The sequence below is a fragment of the Mixophyes fleayi genome (assembly GCF_038048845.1).
Source record: "Mixophyes fleayi isolate aMixFle1 chromosome 12 unlocalized genomic scaffold, aMixFle1.hap1 SUPER_12_unloc_2, whole genome shotgun sequence".
Classification (NCBI taxonomy): Eukaryota; Metazoa; Chordata; class Amphibia; order Anura; family Limnodynastidae; genus Mixophyes; species Mixophyes fleayi.
This window is the reverse complement of record NW_027445896.1, coordinates 695,904-715,057: the sequence shown is the minus strand read 5'-3', so window position 1 is coordinate 715,057 and position 19,154 is coordinate 695,904. Positions and strand designations below refer to the sequence as shown.

The following is a 19,154-nucleotide window of genomic DNA, read 5'->3' as shown; positions in this document are numbered from 1 at the left end:
ATATAGTATAAAATAGAGCAAATAGCCAGTGTAGACTCTAAAACGAAACAAAAAAGATTTCTTTTGCTTGCACAGGAAAAAAGCGAGAGCTTCCGGTCTCAGAAATCAGCTGCCTTCACAGCAGTGTAACCTGAGATCTTCAGTGCTGTTACGTTTTTTTTTATTCCGTTTGCACAGTGTAAAATACTCTTAAAAAAAGACCTAGCTCTGGACCTTTTGTAACTTAGGAAAAACCCTATAACTGATGTATTTGCTGAATGTACGTAGCCCACTTACTTTAAATCTTGCTAATACACAACAATCATTACATATCATTTAGCCAACATCACTTAAACTTTTTCAATTGCTTTTACGTTTCTCAAAAAATTGAGCAAAAATATTCCCAAGAAAAGTGCACAATAGTTCTAAATTAATCGCCATGTGATAGAAAAGCTACATAAACACTTGTGGTTTACACCAGGGGGTAAATGTATGAACGTGCGGGTTCTTCAACACCCGCGTGTTCAGCGATTAAATTTTAAGCGGAGCTGCATTGTAAAGGGAAACTTCCCTTTACAATGCAGCGCCGCTTGAAATTTAATCGCCGAACACGCTAAACACGTGGGTGTTGAAGAACCCGCACGTTCATACATTTACCCCCAGATGTCAAAACATAGATCAAAATTCACCAAATATGTCAATACCTATATCATACTTGCCAACTTTTTCATAGTGGCCTCCGGGAGATCCCGGGGGAGGTGGGTGTGTGGGGGTGGGGCTCGGGGGATTGTATCACTTTTGGCCCCCTACAACAAAGCAAACGCATCATTTGAACGCAATATGATGCGATTCCTTGAGAATCGTGTCATGGTGGCTCCAAATCCTGCCCACTAGAAAGAGGGCAGTTGCAGGAGAATACTCTACTCTCCCGGGAGTCCAGGAGACCTGCCCGGAATTTATGAGTCAAATCACTTATTTGACTCACGAATTTATTCGTTCCTCCTTAGAAATAAAGAGAAATGAAAACACTCTCTAAGAAGTATCAAGAAATCCAAAATATTGCATTGTTAATTTGAAAAATAGTTAAGATAGAGTATACACTTAATTAAAAACAATTGGTATATAGGGTTTGATGGCAAGGGGGGGAGGGGAAAATGATGCCGCCAGGTCATTTGCATTTGCCGTAAGACTGTTACATACACAGTGAAGGTGCTCGGCCAGCTATGATGATGTCATCACACTTGGCCGACATACAGAGCTGACCCACGCCCCTGTGCATCGGCATCTCCCTGCACTACTAACCCATAGACAGGACACTCACCAGCACTTCAATGCAATTTATTATTATACATTCCCAGATAATGCCTCTGAGTGTTATTTATTCATTCCCAAACAGCAGTCAGAGGTATTATTTGGGAATTAATAAATAAGAAATAGCATTGAAGTGCTGGCGAGTCCCCTGTCTATTTCTTATACTTTCTACATGTGGCACCCCCACAATTTAAAGTCTTTGATGATGTGCAGAACTGGAATATATATGAAGTACTTTTATTTATGTATTTATATATGGTGAGTATGGGTTATTGTTGTGGGTTATATATATATATATATATGAATATAGTAAAATACCGCTTTGATACAGTAACTATTGGTCAAATAGCTCTGCGAGGGTGGTGTGTTATTTTAATGTGGTGAAAGAACTGAAGTAGGGGCGGGTTTATGAGGATTTAGATTGTAAGCTCCAATGGGGCAGGGACTGATGTGAGTGAGTTCTTTGTACAGCGCTGCGGAATTAGTGGCGCTATATAAATAGATGATAATGATGATGATAAACGTGTGAGTACGCATAAGAAAATATTTAACATGTCCTCTTCCTCCTTAACAGTAACATTAGCTCTTTTTACAATCCAAAGCTGTCACTGACACAGACCTACTACCACCTAGTTAAATTATATTATCATATAGCATAGCTTCCAGCATTCCAACATGTACATTTGTCTCAAAATAAGCCCCACCCTTGATCTGACCAAATCCATCCAAAATGCCCAATTTGGGATAAACTCCACCCATTTTCGCACACAAGCCACACCCTTTTATTCAGGACTGTCTCTCCAAATGTGGAACAGTTGGAAGGTATGATATAGGCACAGGGCCAGATGCAACTAGTCCCATTACTGCCACATCTTGCCCTTCCCAACTGTAATAGTACTAACCTTAAAGGACTCCTGAAAATATAGTAATTATTCCTATCAGCTATTCCTATGGGGCAGTTTTCTCACTGACATGCAATCCAGTGGACCACAATTTTTTCCTAAATAAATGTCAAAGTGTTGTTTCACCGTGGGGTACATCCCTGCCAACAACGCTCCAGCAACTGAAAGGCAATGAGTTAAAAAAACAGGGGTGAGTTTCCATCAGATTTGCGTATATATTGAATATTGAACGTTGGTGGCATGCCTACCGAAACCACTGTTAATATGTAACAGATATAACATGGTGAGATAAAAGTAATGTTTTTTTTCTTCTTAATACAGGTAAAAAATATGGCCCGTATGAAGTGAAAGGTCTTCTAGACCAGTCTATAGAGTTGTACAACAAGTTGGACCTGCCACATTCTGTTGATAAGGCTATCTGGTATTTTGAAAGAAATGGGACACCATTCGAAGTGGCAGAGACTAAAAAAGTATCCAACAACCGTCTGCAGCTACTTAAAGATGGAACGGTGTTACGTATTGAAGATCTGAGAGCAGAGGATAGCGGGATCTACTTTGTCGGGATTGCTTGTCCAAATACTACTATGATTTATGTATTTTTTAACCTCGCTGTATATGGTACGTGTTCATAGTATTATGTTTATAGAGTTAAAATAGACTGTCTGCCGACCACCAGTTTGAAGGCATTTCAATCTTGAGAGGCTTGCAGGTAAAGGCAGCTCCTATATAGCTATGAGAGGGCTTGCTTCCTCTCCAGCCTACAGGTCCTCATAAACATTGAGGGCCATGGAGGGGCTGACTGTAGACCAGAAAATAAACAGTGCCTTTTCTGGACATTAAGTGGATTAAAGTATATTTAATAAAAATCGTGTTTGGTGGTGGCTTTAAATTGCCACACATCACCGACGGTTTAGTGCACCTAACCGCTGCATTTACTATAGGGTGGTTTGAGACTGTATAGTTAAATGGCTGATGATGTGGGGTGGATCGTAAGCAGCTGTACCACCAGCGGTTTGGTGAAAACCACCAGAAACAGAAGACTGGTTTGTTTACACCTGTTGCTGATTGACTAAATAGCTCAAATATCCTGGTTGAGCTATTCTGCCATTCAGAAGATAAAAGGAGGCAAGATTGAATTAGGAATTATGTGGTCAATCATAGACCACTAGACCTTTAAACAATAGCTTCTTTTCTAATTACAGATCCTGTCCCGACTCCAGATATAAGGGCGGAATGGCAGAATGTAACCGGTGGCTCGTGTAATATGAGTCTTCATTGTTCTGTACCCACAAACACATCAGTGTTGTCCTATACTTGGAAATACAGACACAGAGACACTGAGTATAAACTGTATAATAATACTGGAAACATAATCCAGCCGTCACTGCGGCCTGAGTCCTGGGACATGGAATTCCTGTGTATAGTACATAACCCAGCGGATCAGAAGAACGTCTCTGTCCGTGTACATGAGATCTGTATTCCTCCAGGTGAGATGTAAATAATACAATAAAAGTCATAGGCCAGTATTGTTTTTATATATGCAGTTTGTCTTATAATGTATGAATTATGTTATCACTCCAAAAAGTATATGACAAAGTGTTTTTAGAGTATGACAGAGTGTGTGGAATGCAGAAATGGAACCTCAACATGGGTTAAATAAATCACCTAGACAAATAATGGTTAACAGATATAATAAAACACCACAAACAATAATAGCAAAAATGCAACAACACCAGGGTGTTCACTGCACTGCTAACTATACACTTCATTACCACACCAGCACTTTTATCACTGCAATGTGCATTCCTGGATGCTGAGATTTTACTCCTTTACCCACGTGGTAGGGATTGAGTTTGATGTCATTCTGCTTTTGGCAGGTGCACAAGGAAAGCCCAATCCACAGAGATTTTGCTGTACACACAGGCACCAGTCCTACAGGAATAGAGACTTCTAGTTAGTCCTGCAGTGACTCACTTTTAAACCCCTCTCTTACCAGTTCTGTTTGTCTGTCAACCCCCTCAGTCCTGAGCTCACTAACAAACAGCCCCACCCTTAGAATGTGCCCATCAAGATAACACTTCTGCCTAATACAAAGGCTAATTAGCATGGGATTCTCTGTATGTAGATTCTCTCTTACAAAATGGCAAGTTCAGAATTACTGCATTACAAGACACTAGTAATAAGGATAACATTATAGTTATGAACCCAATTGGCATAATTTACGAATATCTAATAGACACAAAATACATGCATACCTGGTTAACACACTATAATCCAGCAATAGTAAAAACAGTTTGGATGAAAAGGGGATCTAGCAGCTAAACCCATGTGTTCAAGGTCTTGACACCCCGAGTTTGTTCCCATCTGTCCTGGTTTTCTGCTGACAATTTTTTTTCTACTTAAAAACAATTCAATTTTAGAGTTTATTTTCTCAAAATTCTAACCCCTGTGCCCATTGATGAACCATTTCACAGTCACTCCTGTAGAATCTGTCCTGTGCTTAGGAGGCCACTGAAGTTGTTTCTACATTACCGGGCACCTGCTCCTAAAGCAGTGTTGGCTAACCTGTGACACACCAGGTGTTGTGAAACTAAAAATCCCAGCATACCCTTCCAGCAATAAGCTGCTATATATTGGCAAAACATGCTGGGACTTGTAGTTTCGCAACACCTGGAGTGTCACAGGTTAGCCAACACTGTCCTAAAACATTCTTAGAGATTCAGAAATGGAGCACATGGGTTACATGTGAATAGTAATTGGTTGTCCTTCTGGACACCCAATCACTTCTAAGGCTGGGTACAAACTACAATGTTTTCCACCAAATATCGGGCCAATCACTCGATAAATGACCAATCAGCCCGATATTGCTTTAGTGTGTACACTTGGGGCTAGATTTACTAAGCTGCGGGTTTGAAAAAGTGGGGATGTTGCCTATAGCAACCAATCAGATCTCAGCTTTCATTTATTTAGTACTATCTACAAAATGACAGCTAGAATCTGGTTGGTTGCTATAGGCAACATCCCCACTTTTTCAAACCCGCAGCTTAGTAAATCTAGCCCTTAGACTATGAACGATAGTCGTTCCAAAGCATCGGCCAACGTTTGATTTGATTGTTGAGCAGAACTATAAATCTCGTTCAGCTATGGAGCGACATCCTTCCAATTCCTGCAGTGTGTACGCAGTCACCATCAGGATCTCCATAGAGTTTACAGAGTCACAATCTTTTCAGCCGACGCAGATTATCTGCATCAGTGCACCACTGGGGTTTCAACATGAGTTTACGTTCCTATTTTTGCGTGGATGTGCCAATGTATATAGTTACTTGTATTACTTCGGTCAAGAAGGTGGCAAATTCCCTGGTGCAAAGTTTCGCTTTTTCGGATGGAAGATTGACAGACCAGGGAGTTTTTTTAGAAGGAAAATAGAAAAGTTAAAGTTAACGAATTGCAGAGGCAAATTGGAGACTTAAAGTGGTCCTATAAAATATTGTTAAAGTGTTCTAGCAGTTTAGGTGTGTTGATGAATTGATATTTGTGGTCAAATTGGCATGAGGAAGGGACATGCATTAGACGGTGATAGACCACCCCCATACCCTTCTCCTTCGAACACACTGGCAATGCTGCACTCACCACTGTTAGGTGCACACAAGAAGAGTCACGTGAAGTGGGACATACCACCCAACTGGCTCTGCAGCTGTGGCGAGATCCAGCAAAACCAGGACTGTACCACCAGATTTGGCATAGTTGTCAGACCGTGCTGTTCCCTCCCACCTGTGAAAACTCTGGGCCACGCTGCCCCAAACCAGTCCCATTTAATAAATCAGAAGGTAGACCACTCCCACTTACAAGATCTTTTCACTGGGAGCAGTGATATACATTGGCACACAGCAGGGGCAGAAAAGAAAAATGGAGGTCCGTCCTCCCTCCCACCCCTCTCTATGTTGGATCTTAAAAAGGAATTCAAAACTCACGAGATCCGAGATCCGACAACGTCACAATGACGTTTTGCCTCGTTTTCAATTCCGAGGGCGCGCGACATTACCGGGCTCGGTACTCGGATCCCCTAAGTTCGGGTGTGTTCGGTTCTCGAGGAACCGAGCCTGAGCATCTCTAGTTAGGACACCAAACACAAATAAAGTGTACAGTAAATTCTTTGGGCTTCATAAGTTAATATGTATTGAAAAATAGTATTTCAGATACAAGTAAATTGCATTATAACTATGATAAGATGGGAAAAGGGTGGAGCAACAATATCTAAATAAGTTTACTGGATTGTACACAGCCGAGGTCCTCCCTGCCGTCTGCAGAGTAAAACAGAGATCAAGGTGTTATGTGCGTATTGTCGCTAACCAATAACGATTGTCGAACCTCAATTTGTGTTTCCAAAGCACAAAGATTTATTCGCAATAAGTAGAATAATATGCTCAAGCGAAGTAATAGTAAATACAGCCGTTACTTATCGCAGGCGCTCTGGATCCAGTGCAGTCATTCAATCCTGAAGTCTGGGGACAAGATGTCTGCACTCTGGATCACAAGCTGCTGCTTATATACACAATCAAATACAGTAATACAATGAAGATGGTATAGCTTGCATCTATTGGTCCGGGTCTAAGGAATGTCCAAGGGGCTGTCAATCATTGGCTGGTTCATCCTAAGGAATCCAAAGGAGGGGGTCATCTCTGCAGGGGGTATGCTCTGCTTTTCCCGCCAGGATTCCTTAGTCTTAAGTAGTTCATAATTCCCTATCATTCATAACTTGCGTATGCACTCTGCAATTCCCTCGCAGAGTGAACCAAACAGTAGGATATGTAACAAGGTTCATTATGATACCACTCATGATGTTATTCCTTCAACCCGTTCCGTGTATTTCACTAATATGCATGTAACTCTGATATAACATATAAATACTACTATATTTCGACATAACTGACTATGTGTTGCAACTACCATTAATGTGTACTATTTTATAAGTATGCGTGATTGTGCGAATGTATGGTAAAAGACCAATTACTGTTGCTGCCACGTGTAGTGGATGCGTACGCCCTTTCACGCCGTAGCGTGCCCTTGTACGTCGATGCGTACCGTACACATCTTTTCAGACAAAGACAACCAAGTTTGCTAGACTTTATTTGAAATGACTTTATCCAATTTGCTGACTTCGACAGCTCCACCCTTTGATAGTGTAATAAACTATCACCCAATCACCGTTTCAAGTTCAGGATTATACAATACTTCTTCACAGACCATGATCTCAGTATCTGGTACCACCCTTTCAGTCTCTTTCTCAGTGTTACTCCCATGAGACCGTTTTCCACACTTCAACACAGTAGGAACACATTTGACAACTAAACCAATTGCTAAGATGACACCCAGTATAAGGAGAAGGAGCTTACCTACACTAGCAACCATTTCTTGTACCCACTCCCCCAGACCGGAGAACCATTTCACCGGGTTCAACCACGAGAACCAACCCGCCACCTTTTCCCCGACCTCATATAAAGAAGAATTGTGGCTCTTTCGAAATTCCCATTTCAGCTGTAAAATTTCATCCATCTTCCGGTCTATAACCTCTTTAGGGTCATCAGTCTTATTAGTAATGTACGTGCAACATTTGACACCGAACTGGGTGGCCAGTGTCACACAGTACCCACCAGTAATAGAGGTGAGATAATTTAGTACCAGTCTATGTTGCACCAACTCCTTCTTGTACGCTTGTAGCTCCCTTCCAGTATACCTGAAAGTGTCATCATACATCTCGGTGATATTATCTATTAATTTGGCTAGGTCTTGGATATATTTAAAGTTTAATGTTCCCCGAGCGGTCCTGGTGAGATCTAGAGCAACCATAACTTGGAAACCAGCAGTTTCACTAATCAATTTTGTAGCTATGGGTTCCTCACCAGGAATCATATTTCTCTTGCCACAGTGTTCATACTGTGTGTGTATGTATGGTGGTGATGTAGTCTTGTGAATATCAACCATTTCTTCATGAGTAATAGTCATGATTTCAGGAACCAGTTTAGCTAAGAAACACAAGCCCTTGGAACTCGGAGTCACCCAGGAATAAGCTTTTCTTCCACAAACAAAATACACATCCTCAGGGAGAACATAAGGAACAGTATGCCCATGAAATATATCACACAGAGTTTTGACAAAACTACCCATGCCTAGTGTCTCCATCTGCTCTAGACACGTGTCGGCATTAATGACATTTTCACATTTATCTGTAGAGACTTTTCCAATGGATACCTTCTTATGTTTGGTTATACGCCCTAACTTGTGATTTCCATCAACATTCCTGCCTAGTAGTGACCTTGTGAGTCTTCCTCTAAAATGAGTGTGGCGAGCCATTGTCTGATCTGATAGGTCAGCCTCCCAATTCTCCAGGTGCTTTGCATGAGATATGTTTAAGCACAGCAAAGATCTGCCTATGGAGTATTGTCGAAGCGTCAGACTAGGGGACCTAGTGTTATTGTACCTCCCTTCTATGGGCCTCCCACCCCTCAATTCGAGTACTTCGGATATGTTTAGGGGGAATGGCACTAGTCCTATGTTATGTTGCCCTTGAGGCACGTGAGAGCACACCCAACACTCGGTTTGGTTTAGCACCTTACCCACCAGGGATTGATAATCCTCCAAAGGATGCCCGCCTATATTCAGAGTACTGGGGGACTGGCATCGTTGGATGCATCTCTCTTCAACTAGGGAGTCGCAGAACTTGCAGATACAATACTCATCAGACAATAGCCCCTCACACTGCCTCCGAGTTCCTGAGCTAGCAGACCTTTTCATAACCCCTGGACCAAGTTTGATAATGGGCTGCTCAGAGTATCCTATTAACTTTTCTTCGGCCTCCATTTCATCCGTATCACTCCCAGAACTCTCCTCTGTCCTCCATCCTCCTTCACAAAAATATAATGTCCTAGAAAAAGTAAAAACAAGGAAAATCCTGGAACAAAAGAAAAACAAAAACCGCCACTCCATCGCTGGAAAGATAGTTCTGAGGCAACGTCTCTGGTTCAGGTGTCTCAACTGCAGGCTTTAGGTCTCCCGGAACAGGCTCACAAGTGACAGCTCTATGTCGTCGGTCTGAGTTTTGTCTTGCACTTTCTCCGGATTGTGGACTCTCCTGCAGTGGGTGGAATGGACCCAAGTGTCTCTCTCTGCAACCTTCAGTGATGTAGTACTGGTCAGCAGCACTTGGTACGGGCCTTCCCAACGGTCTGTTAAACAACCTGAACGTAAGAAATTGCGGATCATAACATAATCTCCAGGTTCAACATCATGACAGTTCGTCTCTGGCATACCAGGTGACAGCATTTTTAGTTTTTGTTGTTGTTGTTTCAGCTGTCTACTCATTCTTATAAGATATTGTACAGTCACTTCATTATTACACTTCAAGTCGTCTTGTGGACTCACTATCAAATGAGGTTGTCGTCCGAACAGTATCTCAAAGGGGGACAGATTAAGAGGAGGTCTAGGAGTGGTTCGAATGCTATGGAGGACCAACGGCAAAGCCTCAGGCCATGCCAACCCAGTTTCAGCCATTATCTTACCCAGCTTGTTCTTTATAGTACCGTTTACTCTCTCCACCTTACCACTGGCTTGTGGTCGGTAAGGGGTGTGAAGTCTGCTACTGATTCCCATGAGTTTACACATATTTTGGAAGATATCACCAGTAAAATGGGTACCCCTATCACTTTTAATGATTCTAGGGATACCGAACCTACACACAAAGTCTTGTGCAATTTTCTTTGCAGTGAACACAGTAGTATTAGTGGCTGCCGGATATGCTTCTACCCAACCGGAAAACACATCAATACACACTAACACATACTTTAAATTCCTGCACGGTGGTAATTGGATATAGTCAATTTGTATTACCTGGAAAGGTCCGTCTGTAGGAGGGATGTGGGATGGCTCAGTTGGAATAGTTTTCCCAACATTTTTCCTCAAACAAGTAAGACATGACATTGCTTTCTTACCAGCCTGAGAGGAAAACCTGGGAGCACACCAGTATGCTCTCACCAATTTGCACATACCTTCTTTACCCAGGTGAGTCAGACCGTGTGCTGCTTCAGCCAGGCTTGGATAGTATGTTCGGGGAGCTACAGGCTTACCTTGTCCATCCCTCCAGAGTCCTGAGGACTCTTGACCACATCCCTTCGCCTTCCAGACCGCCTTTTCCTGCAGGGAACACAAATCTTGCATTTCAATTAATTTCTGCATGTCTAATGTCTGAAAAACCATCATAGTCTCGGTCGATACGGTCATAGGTTGCCCTGCTGCCCATTTAGCCGCTTCGTCTGCCCTGTTGTTGCCCAATGACACTGGGTCTTCTTCAAAGGTATAGGCTTTGCACTTTATGACGGCTACTGTTCTGGGTAACTGTATCACTGTCAGAAGTCCTTTTATGTGTTGTGAGTGTGCCACTGGTGTACCTGCTGCTGTCGTAAAGTTTCTAAGATGCCAAAGGGCCCCAAAATCGTGCACTACCCCGAAGGCGTACCTAGAGTCAGTATATATATTGGCTGATTTACCCTCTGCTAATTCACACGCTCTCCTTAGTGCTACTAGTTCCGCCACCTGGGCTGAGTGAGGTGGACCAAGGGGTTCAGCTTCTACCACATCCTGATCCTCTACAACAGCGTAACCAGTACATAGCTCTCCTGTCTCTGTCTGTCTATGGCAACTTCCGTCTGTATAAAACGTAAAATCAACATTTTCTAAGGGGGTGTCACGTATGTCGGGCCTTGCAGTAAAGGTCTGATTCAGGTGTTCCATACAGTCATGCGTGTCAGTATTCTTGCCTAACTCATCATCAACCAGGGTCTCCTCACCTCCCACCCTTTGTGTCTCTAGAGACACATACGGAAGGTATGTAGCTGGATTTAAGGTGTTACATCGTTTGATGGTGATGTTTGAGGGTGCCATCAGGGCTAGTTCCCACTTTGTGAATCTAGCTGAAGAAACATGTCTGGTTTGGGCTGAATTTAACAGAGCTGATACAGCATGGGGTGTATAGATGGTTGAATTATGTCCTAATACTACGTCCTCGCTCTTACTCACCAGAAGAGCCGTTGCTGCTACACTTCTGAGACATGTTGGGAGTGATCTTGCCACATTGTCTAATTGTGCACTGTAGTATGCTACTGGTCTGCTAGCGTCACCATGTTTCTGTGCGAGGACACCTGCTGCACAGCCATCAGCTTCTGTACAAAATAGCACAAAAGGCTTTTCATAATCAGGTATTCCCAATGCAGGTGCTCTAGTCAGACTATCTTTAAGGTTAAAGAACGCTTGCTCTGACTCTTCTGTGTGTACAACACGTTCTGGTTTTGAGGAAGAGACTAGCTCCTGCAATGGTAATGCCAGAATAGAAAAACCTGGGATCCAGGATCTACAGTATCCACACATCCCCAAGAAAGTACGAATCTGCTTCTGGCTCTGCGGCAGAGTCATGTGTTGTATGGCCTCAATTCTGTCGGTTGTCAGGTGTCTTAGCCCCTTAGTGAGGCAGTGTCCTAAGTATTTGACCTTAGTCTGACATGGCTGTAATTTATCCTTTGCCACCTTGTGCCCTGTTTGTGAAAGATGAAGCAACAACAATTTAGTATCATGCAAACATGACATAAAAGAATCAGAGCACAACAACAAATCGTCCACATATTGAATTAGAACAGACCCATTGTGGGGTTGAAAGGATTGCAAACAGTCATGTAAGGCTTGGGAGAAAATACTGGGGCTGTCAATGAACCCCTGGGGTAGTCTGGTCCATGTGTATTGCACTCCCCTGTAGGAGAATGCAAAAAGGTATTGGCAGTCAGGCTGAAGAGGGACTGAGAAGAAAGCAGAACATAGATCAATGACAGTAAAATGACTGGCAGACGGTGGAATCTGCATGAGGATGACAGCTGGATTTGGCACTACGAGGAATTGGCTCTCAACAACTTTGTTAAGTCCCCTTAAGTCCTGGACTAATCTATAGCCCCTCCCCCCACTCTTTTTCACAGGGAAGATGGGACTATTTGCTGTACTGGCTGTACGGATTAAAATCCCTTGTTGTAACAGCCTCTCAATAACAGGATATACCCCTAGTTCCACCTCTGGTTTTAATGGATACTGTGGGATTTTTGGAGCTATCCTACCACTTTTTAGATTGACCATGACAGGGGCTACGTTTGCCATCAGTCCAGTGTCCTGTCCATCTCTAGTCCATAGGGAACCTGGTATTTCCAGCAACATCCCCTTTACTTGAGATGGACTTTGTTCTATAACAGGAGAGTGTAACATTAACCTTTGAGGGGTGTCCAATATGTCCTGTACCTCATGTGCAACCTTCTCGGGTATGTCTAGGAACACACCATCTGAAGTACAGTATATGACACATCCCATTTTACATAACAAGTCTCTCCCTAGCAAGTTAGTAGGAGCCGCTGCAGCTAAGAGAAACGAATTCTTAGTTTGCAGAGGGCCGATAGTAACTTCAGCGGGTTTAGTTAGAGGATAATGTAACACTTTTCCCGTTACCCCCATAGCTGGAATAGTTTTACTGGTCACCTGTAGATTGAAAGGAGAGGTTATCACAGATCGGGCCGCCCCTGTATCTACAAGAAAAGTTTGTTTCCTACCAGCTATGTCAACTATCATTGTTGGTTCTTCACTCTGACTCTCAGTTAACCTCACTGGCTGTAGACTACAGGTATGACCTGACCCCTAGCGCTGACTATTGATTTCCCGCGCAGCATTTGCTGCCATAATATGCGCGGGTAGATGTGAGTCTTCTAGTCTATGTGAATCCCTCCTTGGAGGATATCTATGTGACCCACCTTTCTGTGTATTGAGTCTTTCCTTTTTACAATCTCTAGCGTAATGTCCTTCCTCGTTACAGTTGAAACACCTGATCACTTTAGGTTTCTTGTTATATGGGTTGTATGCTGGTGGTCGTGTATGCACCCTTTCTAGAGCCTGTATACTTACCGTCATTAACCTATCACTTTTCTCCTTCCTTTTTCTAAAAAGGTTTTTGTCATGCTCCACAGCAGACTCCCTAAGAGAGTCTACCGTGACGCCTCTCCAATTAGGTAATGTGGTTTGTACTCTCGTCTTTACATTTTCTCTAAGGCCATCCATCAGTACCCCTACAGCTACCTCTCTGTGATGTGGGTCCTCACTTATGTTGGATATCCCAGTAAACCGTGTTATCGCTGCTATAGCTCTAGTGAAGTAATCTGCTGCTGTTTCACTATCCTTTTGTTTAATGGTGAAAATCTTACTCCAATTTACTACTACTGGAAAATAGATGGCTAAGTGTTTGACAATTTGTTCTATATTCTTTTGGTTAATCTCATCAGTCAAGGTGTCATCTTCCTTCAACAAACAATCTTCAATGAATTTTTGTATGTTAGTATTGGGAGCAAGACACGCCCTCAACACTACACGCCAATCCTTATTGGTTGGTTCGTGGGCATTTCCTAAGTCTTTAACAAATTTCTGACATTTAGCCAACTCTTTTCTAGGATCTGGGAATTCAGTCATAATGGAACGTAATTCTGATCTAGTCCAGGGACAATGCATTGTAACATTTCTTAAAGGAACTACACCATCCTTATCCGGTTTCCCATTGGGAACTGATATTGTGCGGACCGGGAACGCACCCTCTGGTGCACTGACTTCAGGGGACACTACAGGATTTGCTGGTTCTAGATTTAGAACGCTTTCACTCCTAGTGATCACGCTACTCTCATCTATCTCAGCCATTTTCTCGTACTTGCGCTGAGCCTCTAGTACACTAACAGCATGGGCAATGGCCGAAATCACAGTGGGTTCATCTTCACTTTCAGATACACTTGATTTAAACTGGCTTAAAACAGGATACAACTTAGCAATTTTTCTATTTTCAGTTTTAACAACGGCTGTACATAAGGTGGCGGGGGCGCGCTTGCGCTGAGTTCGCCACGCTTCGCAACGGTTACATCCGCCTTGCACGCGCTTTTGGTCACGCCTACTTCCGGTTTGCATTCGCTGCTCTGCCACGTGTTACCTTCCATTTGCCACAATTTTAAACAATCATTATGTTTATTCCTCACTTTCGTTGAGGTAATCAACCATACTTTATCTTTTACAGTATTTAGTACCTCTGCATTAAAACTTCCTATTGTTGGGAAAGGCCTATCACAAGTTTTGGTCATCTTGACCCACGTGTCACAATACACAGTTGCGTATGCACCATATTTCTTACACATGAGAAACCTCGCTGAACCAATAGGGCCTTCCTTAGGCAGTACACTGACCATCTCTAGCGTATGCTTAGCACCCATGTTGAACAATATACCAACTCTTTTGCTACAATCACACCTAGAGATCTCTAATGCTCGGTCAACGTATTTCCTTTAGCCGCGTTCACTCGCTTTTCTCGCCCCTGGCGAGGATCCCTAATACAGAAATATCACTGTGGGCCCCAAGGGCTATCAGCTCCTCGATACCCTGGCTCAACCACAAAATCTGCTGAGTTTATTATAACTGGGAGAACAAAGTCAATACAATCAACCAGCCTTTCCAATATAATTCCTCCTAGCTGCTTCACCAATTCGCACTCAAGATGCGGTTAGATCGCACTGCCTACCAATACTAATTCTTAGCAAACCTTGCGATCTATTGGTAGCGCTTTGCGAAAACCCGGTTTTCGCATTCGGTATACCTGCCCTGTATACCGTCCTTCAGTTGGGCAATCCGCCTCGTCAGACAGCAACTGAGCACAATGAATAATGAACAGTGTATCTACGTTACAACATCACACACTATACACCTTTTCTGCGCAGAAAATCAAAAGTTCCCAACAACAGTAATGATATCTCAGAGGCTTTCACAAGTAATTATATTATGCACATATAATAACTATCAAGACGATTGTTTAACCACGTGGCAAATCTACCGGAAGTCCGCGTACGCACAGCAGGGAATACACATACGCAAAGCAATGTAATACGGTTAAAACGCACAATGACAGAAAAAAGAAACAGTTTTCTCTTTTGTCCCTAGGTTCTAGTTAGCGTGCCCTAGATAATGCAAAACGGACATTCGGTTTCACAACACAGAGTAAAATTCAGGTTTTGAACACCATGCGTTCTTACCCGTTTATGACGCGTCTCCACCCTTTGTTGAGGAACCGAAATCCGTTGGTCTTGCGTATCATCGGCAACGAAACCTCCAAAGCTCACGAGCCCCCAAATTGTTATGTGCGTATTGTCGCTAACCAATAACGATTGTCGAACCTCGATTTGTGTTTCCAACGCACAAAGATTTATTCGCAAATAGTAGAATAATATGCTCAAGAGAAGTAATAGTAAATACAGCCGTTACTTATCGCAGGTGCTCTGGATCCAGTGCAGTCATTCAATCCTGAAGTCTGGGGACAAGATGCACTCTGGATCACAAGCTGCTGCTTATATACACAATCAAATACAGTAATACAATGAAGATGGTATAGCTTGCATCTATTGGTCCGGGTCTAAGGAATGTCCAAGGGGTTGTCAATCATTGGCTGGTTCATCCTAAGGAATCCAAAGGAGGGGGTCATCTCTGCAGGGGGTATGCTCTGCTCTTTCCGCCAAGATTCCTTAGTCTTAAGTAGTTCATAATTCCCTATCATTCATAACTTGCGTATGCACTCTGCGATTCCCTCGCAGAGTGAACCAAACAGTAGGATATGTAACAAAGTTCATTATGATACCACTCATGATGTTATTCCTTCAACCCGTTCCGTGTATTTCACTAATATGCATGTAACTCTGATATAACATATAAATACTACTATATTTCGACATAACTGACTATGTGTTGCAACTACCATTAATGTGTACTATTTTATAAGTATGCGTGATTGTGCGAATGTATGGTAAAAGACCAATTACTGTTGCTGCCACGTGTAGTGGATGCGTACGCCCTTTCACGCCGTAGCGTGCCCTTGTACGTCGATGCGTACCGTACGCATCTTTTCAGACAAAGACAACCAAGTTTGCTAGACTTTAATTGAAATGACTTTATCCAATTTGCTGACTTCGACAAAGGAAACAGTTTGTTCCCGGTACCATCATCTATGACAGTAGATCTGTGGCTCTTACACCTTGCCCCCCTCAACTTCCCCGGTGTGTGGTCTTAAGAGAAGCCGTTTGTTTGTCCCATGAATTTTAGAATTATTTTACTATATAAATCCTCAGCTATACATGTCTTTATAGTATGTAAAAGAATAAGGATGTAGGATATAAAGGATTATTATTTAAACTGTCCCAGTCAGCCGTATGTTAGTATTTATGTCTAAAGAGCTGTGAATTCATAGTTAGGACTGTTTATAAAACATGAGGCAATATCCTAATCTTTGTGCAACTTGATTTGTTGATTCAACTAATACTGTAGATATTCTATCTAATATAATATTAATAGGTTATATACTGCTGATTGTCTTCCTATACATGAAAGGGTTACTGCTGGGGGTAACACTGCTATTAGATTGTGACTATAAGTGACATTTTATTGCCACAAAAAGAAATTATCCTCATCAATGCAGTATGATAACTAGGGCCATTCTTACAGGGTTATGACATCATGGTGGTACAATGATTGGCATCTCTGCTTCCTAACCAGAGACTTATCTGTGTAGAGGTTGTATGCTCTCCCCGTGTTGGAGTGGGTTTCTTCCGGGTGCTCTGGTTTCCTCCCACACTCCATAAGTTTATTAACTGCTGACAAAATTAACCTTAACGTTTTCTATCACTTCTGGTTTGTCTCTTGTCTATAACCTATGTGGCAAATTAAAGACATTTTTTTTACCTTCTACTGAATTCTCCTTAACCTTATGTAGAGCTTCCTTATATTTTTCTACACGGGGTAAAAAAGTGATACTTAATTGTTCCATCCCATCTGATTGGGCGGCTAGTTCAACAGTAAGAGTTACTAGAATTGGGCTGGTAATGGGATCAGATCATGCTAAATACACATACACACACATGTATATATATATAGAAGTACATATATGATGACAATAGCTTATGTGAGCAGAGTTAGTTTTCATTCAAAGAATCAGAGCTGACAGGTATCAATGAGGATATATTCCGGTATAATATAATATAATATAATACGTTGGAAGATATCCTCATTGATTCACCTGTGCTGATTCTTTGAATGAAAATTGACTTTTGCACCACATATGTTATTGTCTGTATGAATGAAACATACAGATACATTCAAGCACTGCACTGGCTGCCCCTCCGCTACAGAATCCTCTTCAGACTCCTCTCCCTCACCTACAAAGCCCTCGTTAACTCCACTGCTCCGTATGTCTCCGACCTTATCTCCATTCATACTCCCTTCTGTCAGCTAAGGACGGCCAAGACTTCTCCCATGCTGCACCTCCTTCTCTGGAATGATCTCCCTCGCTCTATCAGGCTATCTCCTAGCCTGCACATCTTCAAACGCTCCCTTAAACCCCACCTGTTCAGGGAAGCCTACCCTTCCTCTGTCTATCCTACCCCCTTTCCTTCACTACCTACCCCTTCTTGATCCCTCTTCACCAGTCTTAGTACTCCTCACGCTCTTTCTCTTTCCCCCTCTGTTCATCTTACCACCTGCTCTTCTTCATCCCCCAGACCTCTACTTCCCTCACCCTGCTTTGTGTCTCTAGTTAGTCTGCCCTCCTTTCTAGATTGTAAGCTCATGTGAGCAGGGCCCTCTTATCCTCGTGTCCTCCTCATTTTGCTGCTCCTTTTCCCTTGGCTCCCCTACTTGATTTCCTCATCTCTAGGTCCCTACCCTTAGTCTCATCTTCTCCCTTGTCTCCCCTCCTCACTGGCTTTAATCCTGTTAGTTACGCTCACACTCTGGGGCACAGGTAAAACTTGCCTTAGTTCTCTCCCCCTTCCACCCTTTGCTTCTTAGTATCCTGTCCTCCCCTTTTGCCTCCTCAGCACTAGTGGACTGTTAATCTACTGCACTCTATTTGTATTGATCAGCATGCCTTGTCCTACTTTGTTCTATGCTCTACTGGGTTGATAGTTTACTGTAATGCCCTGTAGGCCGTGTCCTGTGTGGTTTTTTTACCACAATTTTTACTTGGGAATTAGCCATTAAAATGCATTCAGTTGTGGGTCTGATTCTCGCCCCTCCTTTCTTCTCTTGGATTATTTCCTACAGAAACGACTATGTATAGGGCTTTCTGCTGTTATTTGTTTGTATGACAGATTTGTTTAGTTTTTAATCTCTCTTATTCCTTCTCCTTCCTGTGCATCTATTTGGAGATAAGAATTGTTTACATAATATGTATCTTTTTACACCTCTAATAAAAAACTATATGTGTACTTGTTTATTATTTGTGACCAGTTCACGTTTGCTCTCACTTTTCCCCCCTCCCCCTCTGTAGAAATCATTTACAAGGAACAAATTGTCCATTGCGCAGTGCAAGAGCAGATTTTTGAATCCGCTGTACCCCACCGTTAGCGCCACCGCGCCCTGGTAGCATGGGTGAGTTGGGCGGATTGGAGGCATTTCTAGTACAGTATAGAGCAGGTGCACTGGTGCGCCTCATTTTGCAGGCAGTGCTGAAGTGATATTTAATCTGAGGAGCCTATTTATCAACAATCTCTTTCGTGCTTGTACCGCCACAAGGCAGGTTTTGTTAAAATAATATATTATAAAAGTTTTTTTCAGTTTGGATCTCTTAGAAATACATAGGGCTACTGTCCCAGCCACCGCAGGGGGAGAGTGTAGATATACCTTTTTCAATTTATTTATTTTTTTGTAATAGAAGTGTAACAGGAAGCTCAAACAAAGCTTTCATTTCTATGGCGGCTGCGTGAGAGCTTCCGCAGTGGTAGTATACTCACGAATTTCAGCGAAAGGTAATATCTAGCAGCAATAAATAAAAAATGACTCTTATCTCTGCAATAATTGTCATTTAAATAAATAGCC

At 42.5% G+C, this 19,154-nt stretch overlaps 2 protein-coding genes across 7 annotated transcripts in view; both read left to right on the top strand.

The window, feature by feature from the left end:
* Positions 1-19,154, top strand: part of LOC142112083 (SLAM family member 5-like) — a 346,313-nt gene that overhangs the window by 286,468 nt on the left and 40,691 nt on the right. The gene's annotated exons all lie outside the window — the stretch shown is intronic.
* LOC142112075 (uncharacterized) overlaps positions 1-19,154 on the top strand; it is a 97,809-nt gene that overhangs the window by 59,170 nt on the left and 19,485 nt on the right. Inside the window, exons 2-3 of one of the 3 annotated variants that reach the window (XM_075193919.1) lie at positions 2,514-2,810; positions 3,395-3,679. The exons of the other annotated variants lie outside the window; for them this stretch is intronic. Coding sequence (XP_075050020.1) covers positions 2,514-2,810; positions 3,395-3,679 — 582 coding nt within the window. The remainder of the gene's footprint in view (positions 1-2,513; positions 2,811-3,394; positions 3,680-19,154) is intronic. 3 annotated transcript variants of the gene reach the window in all.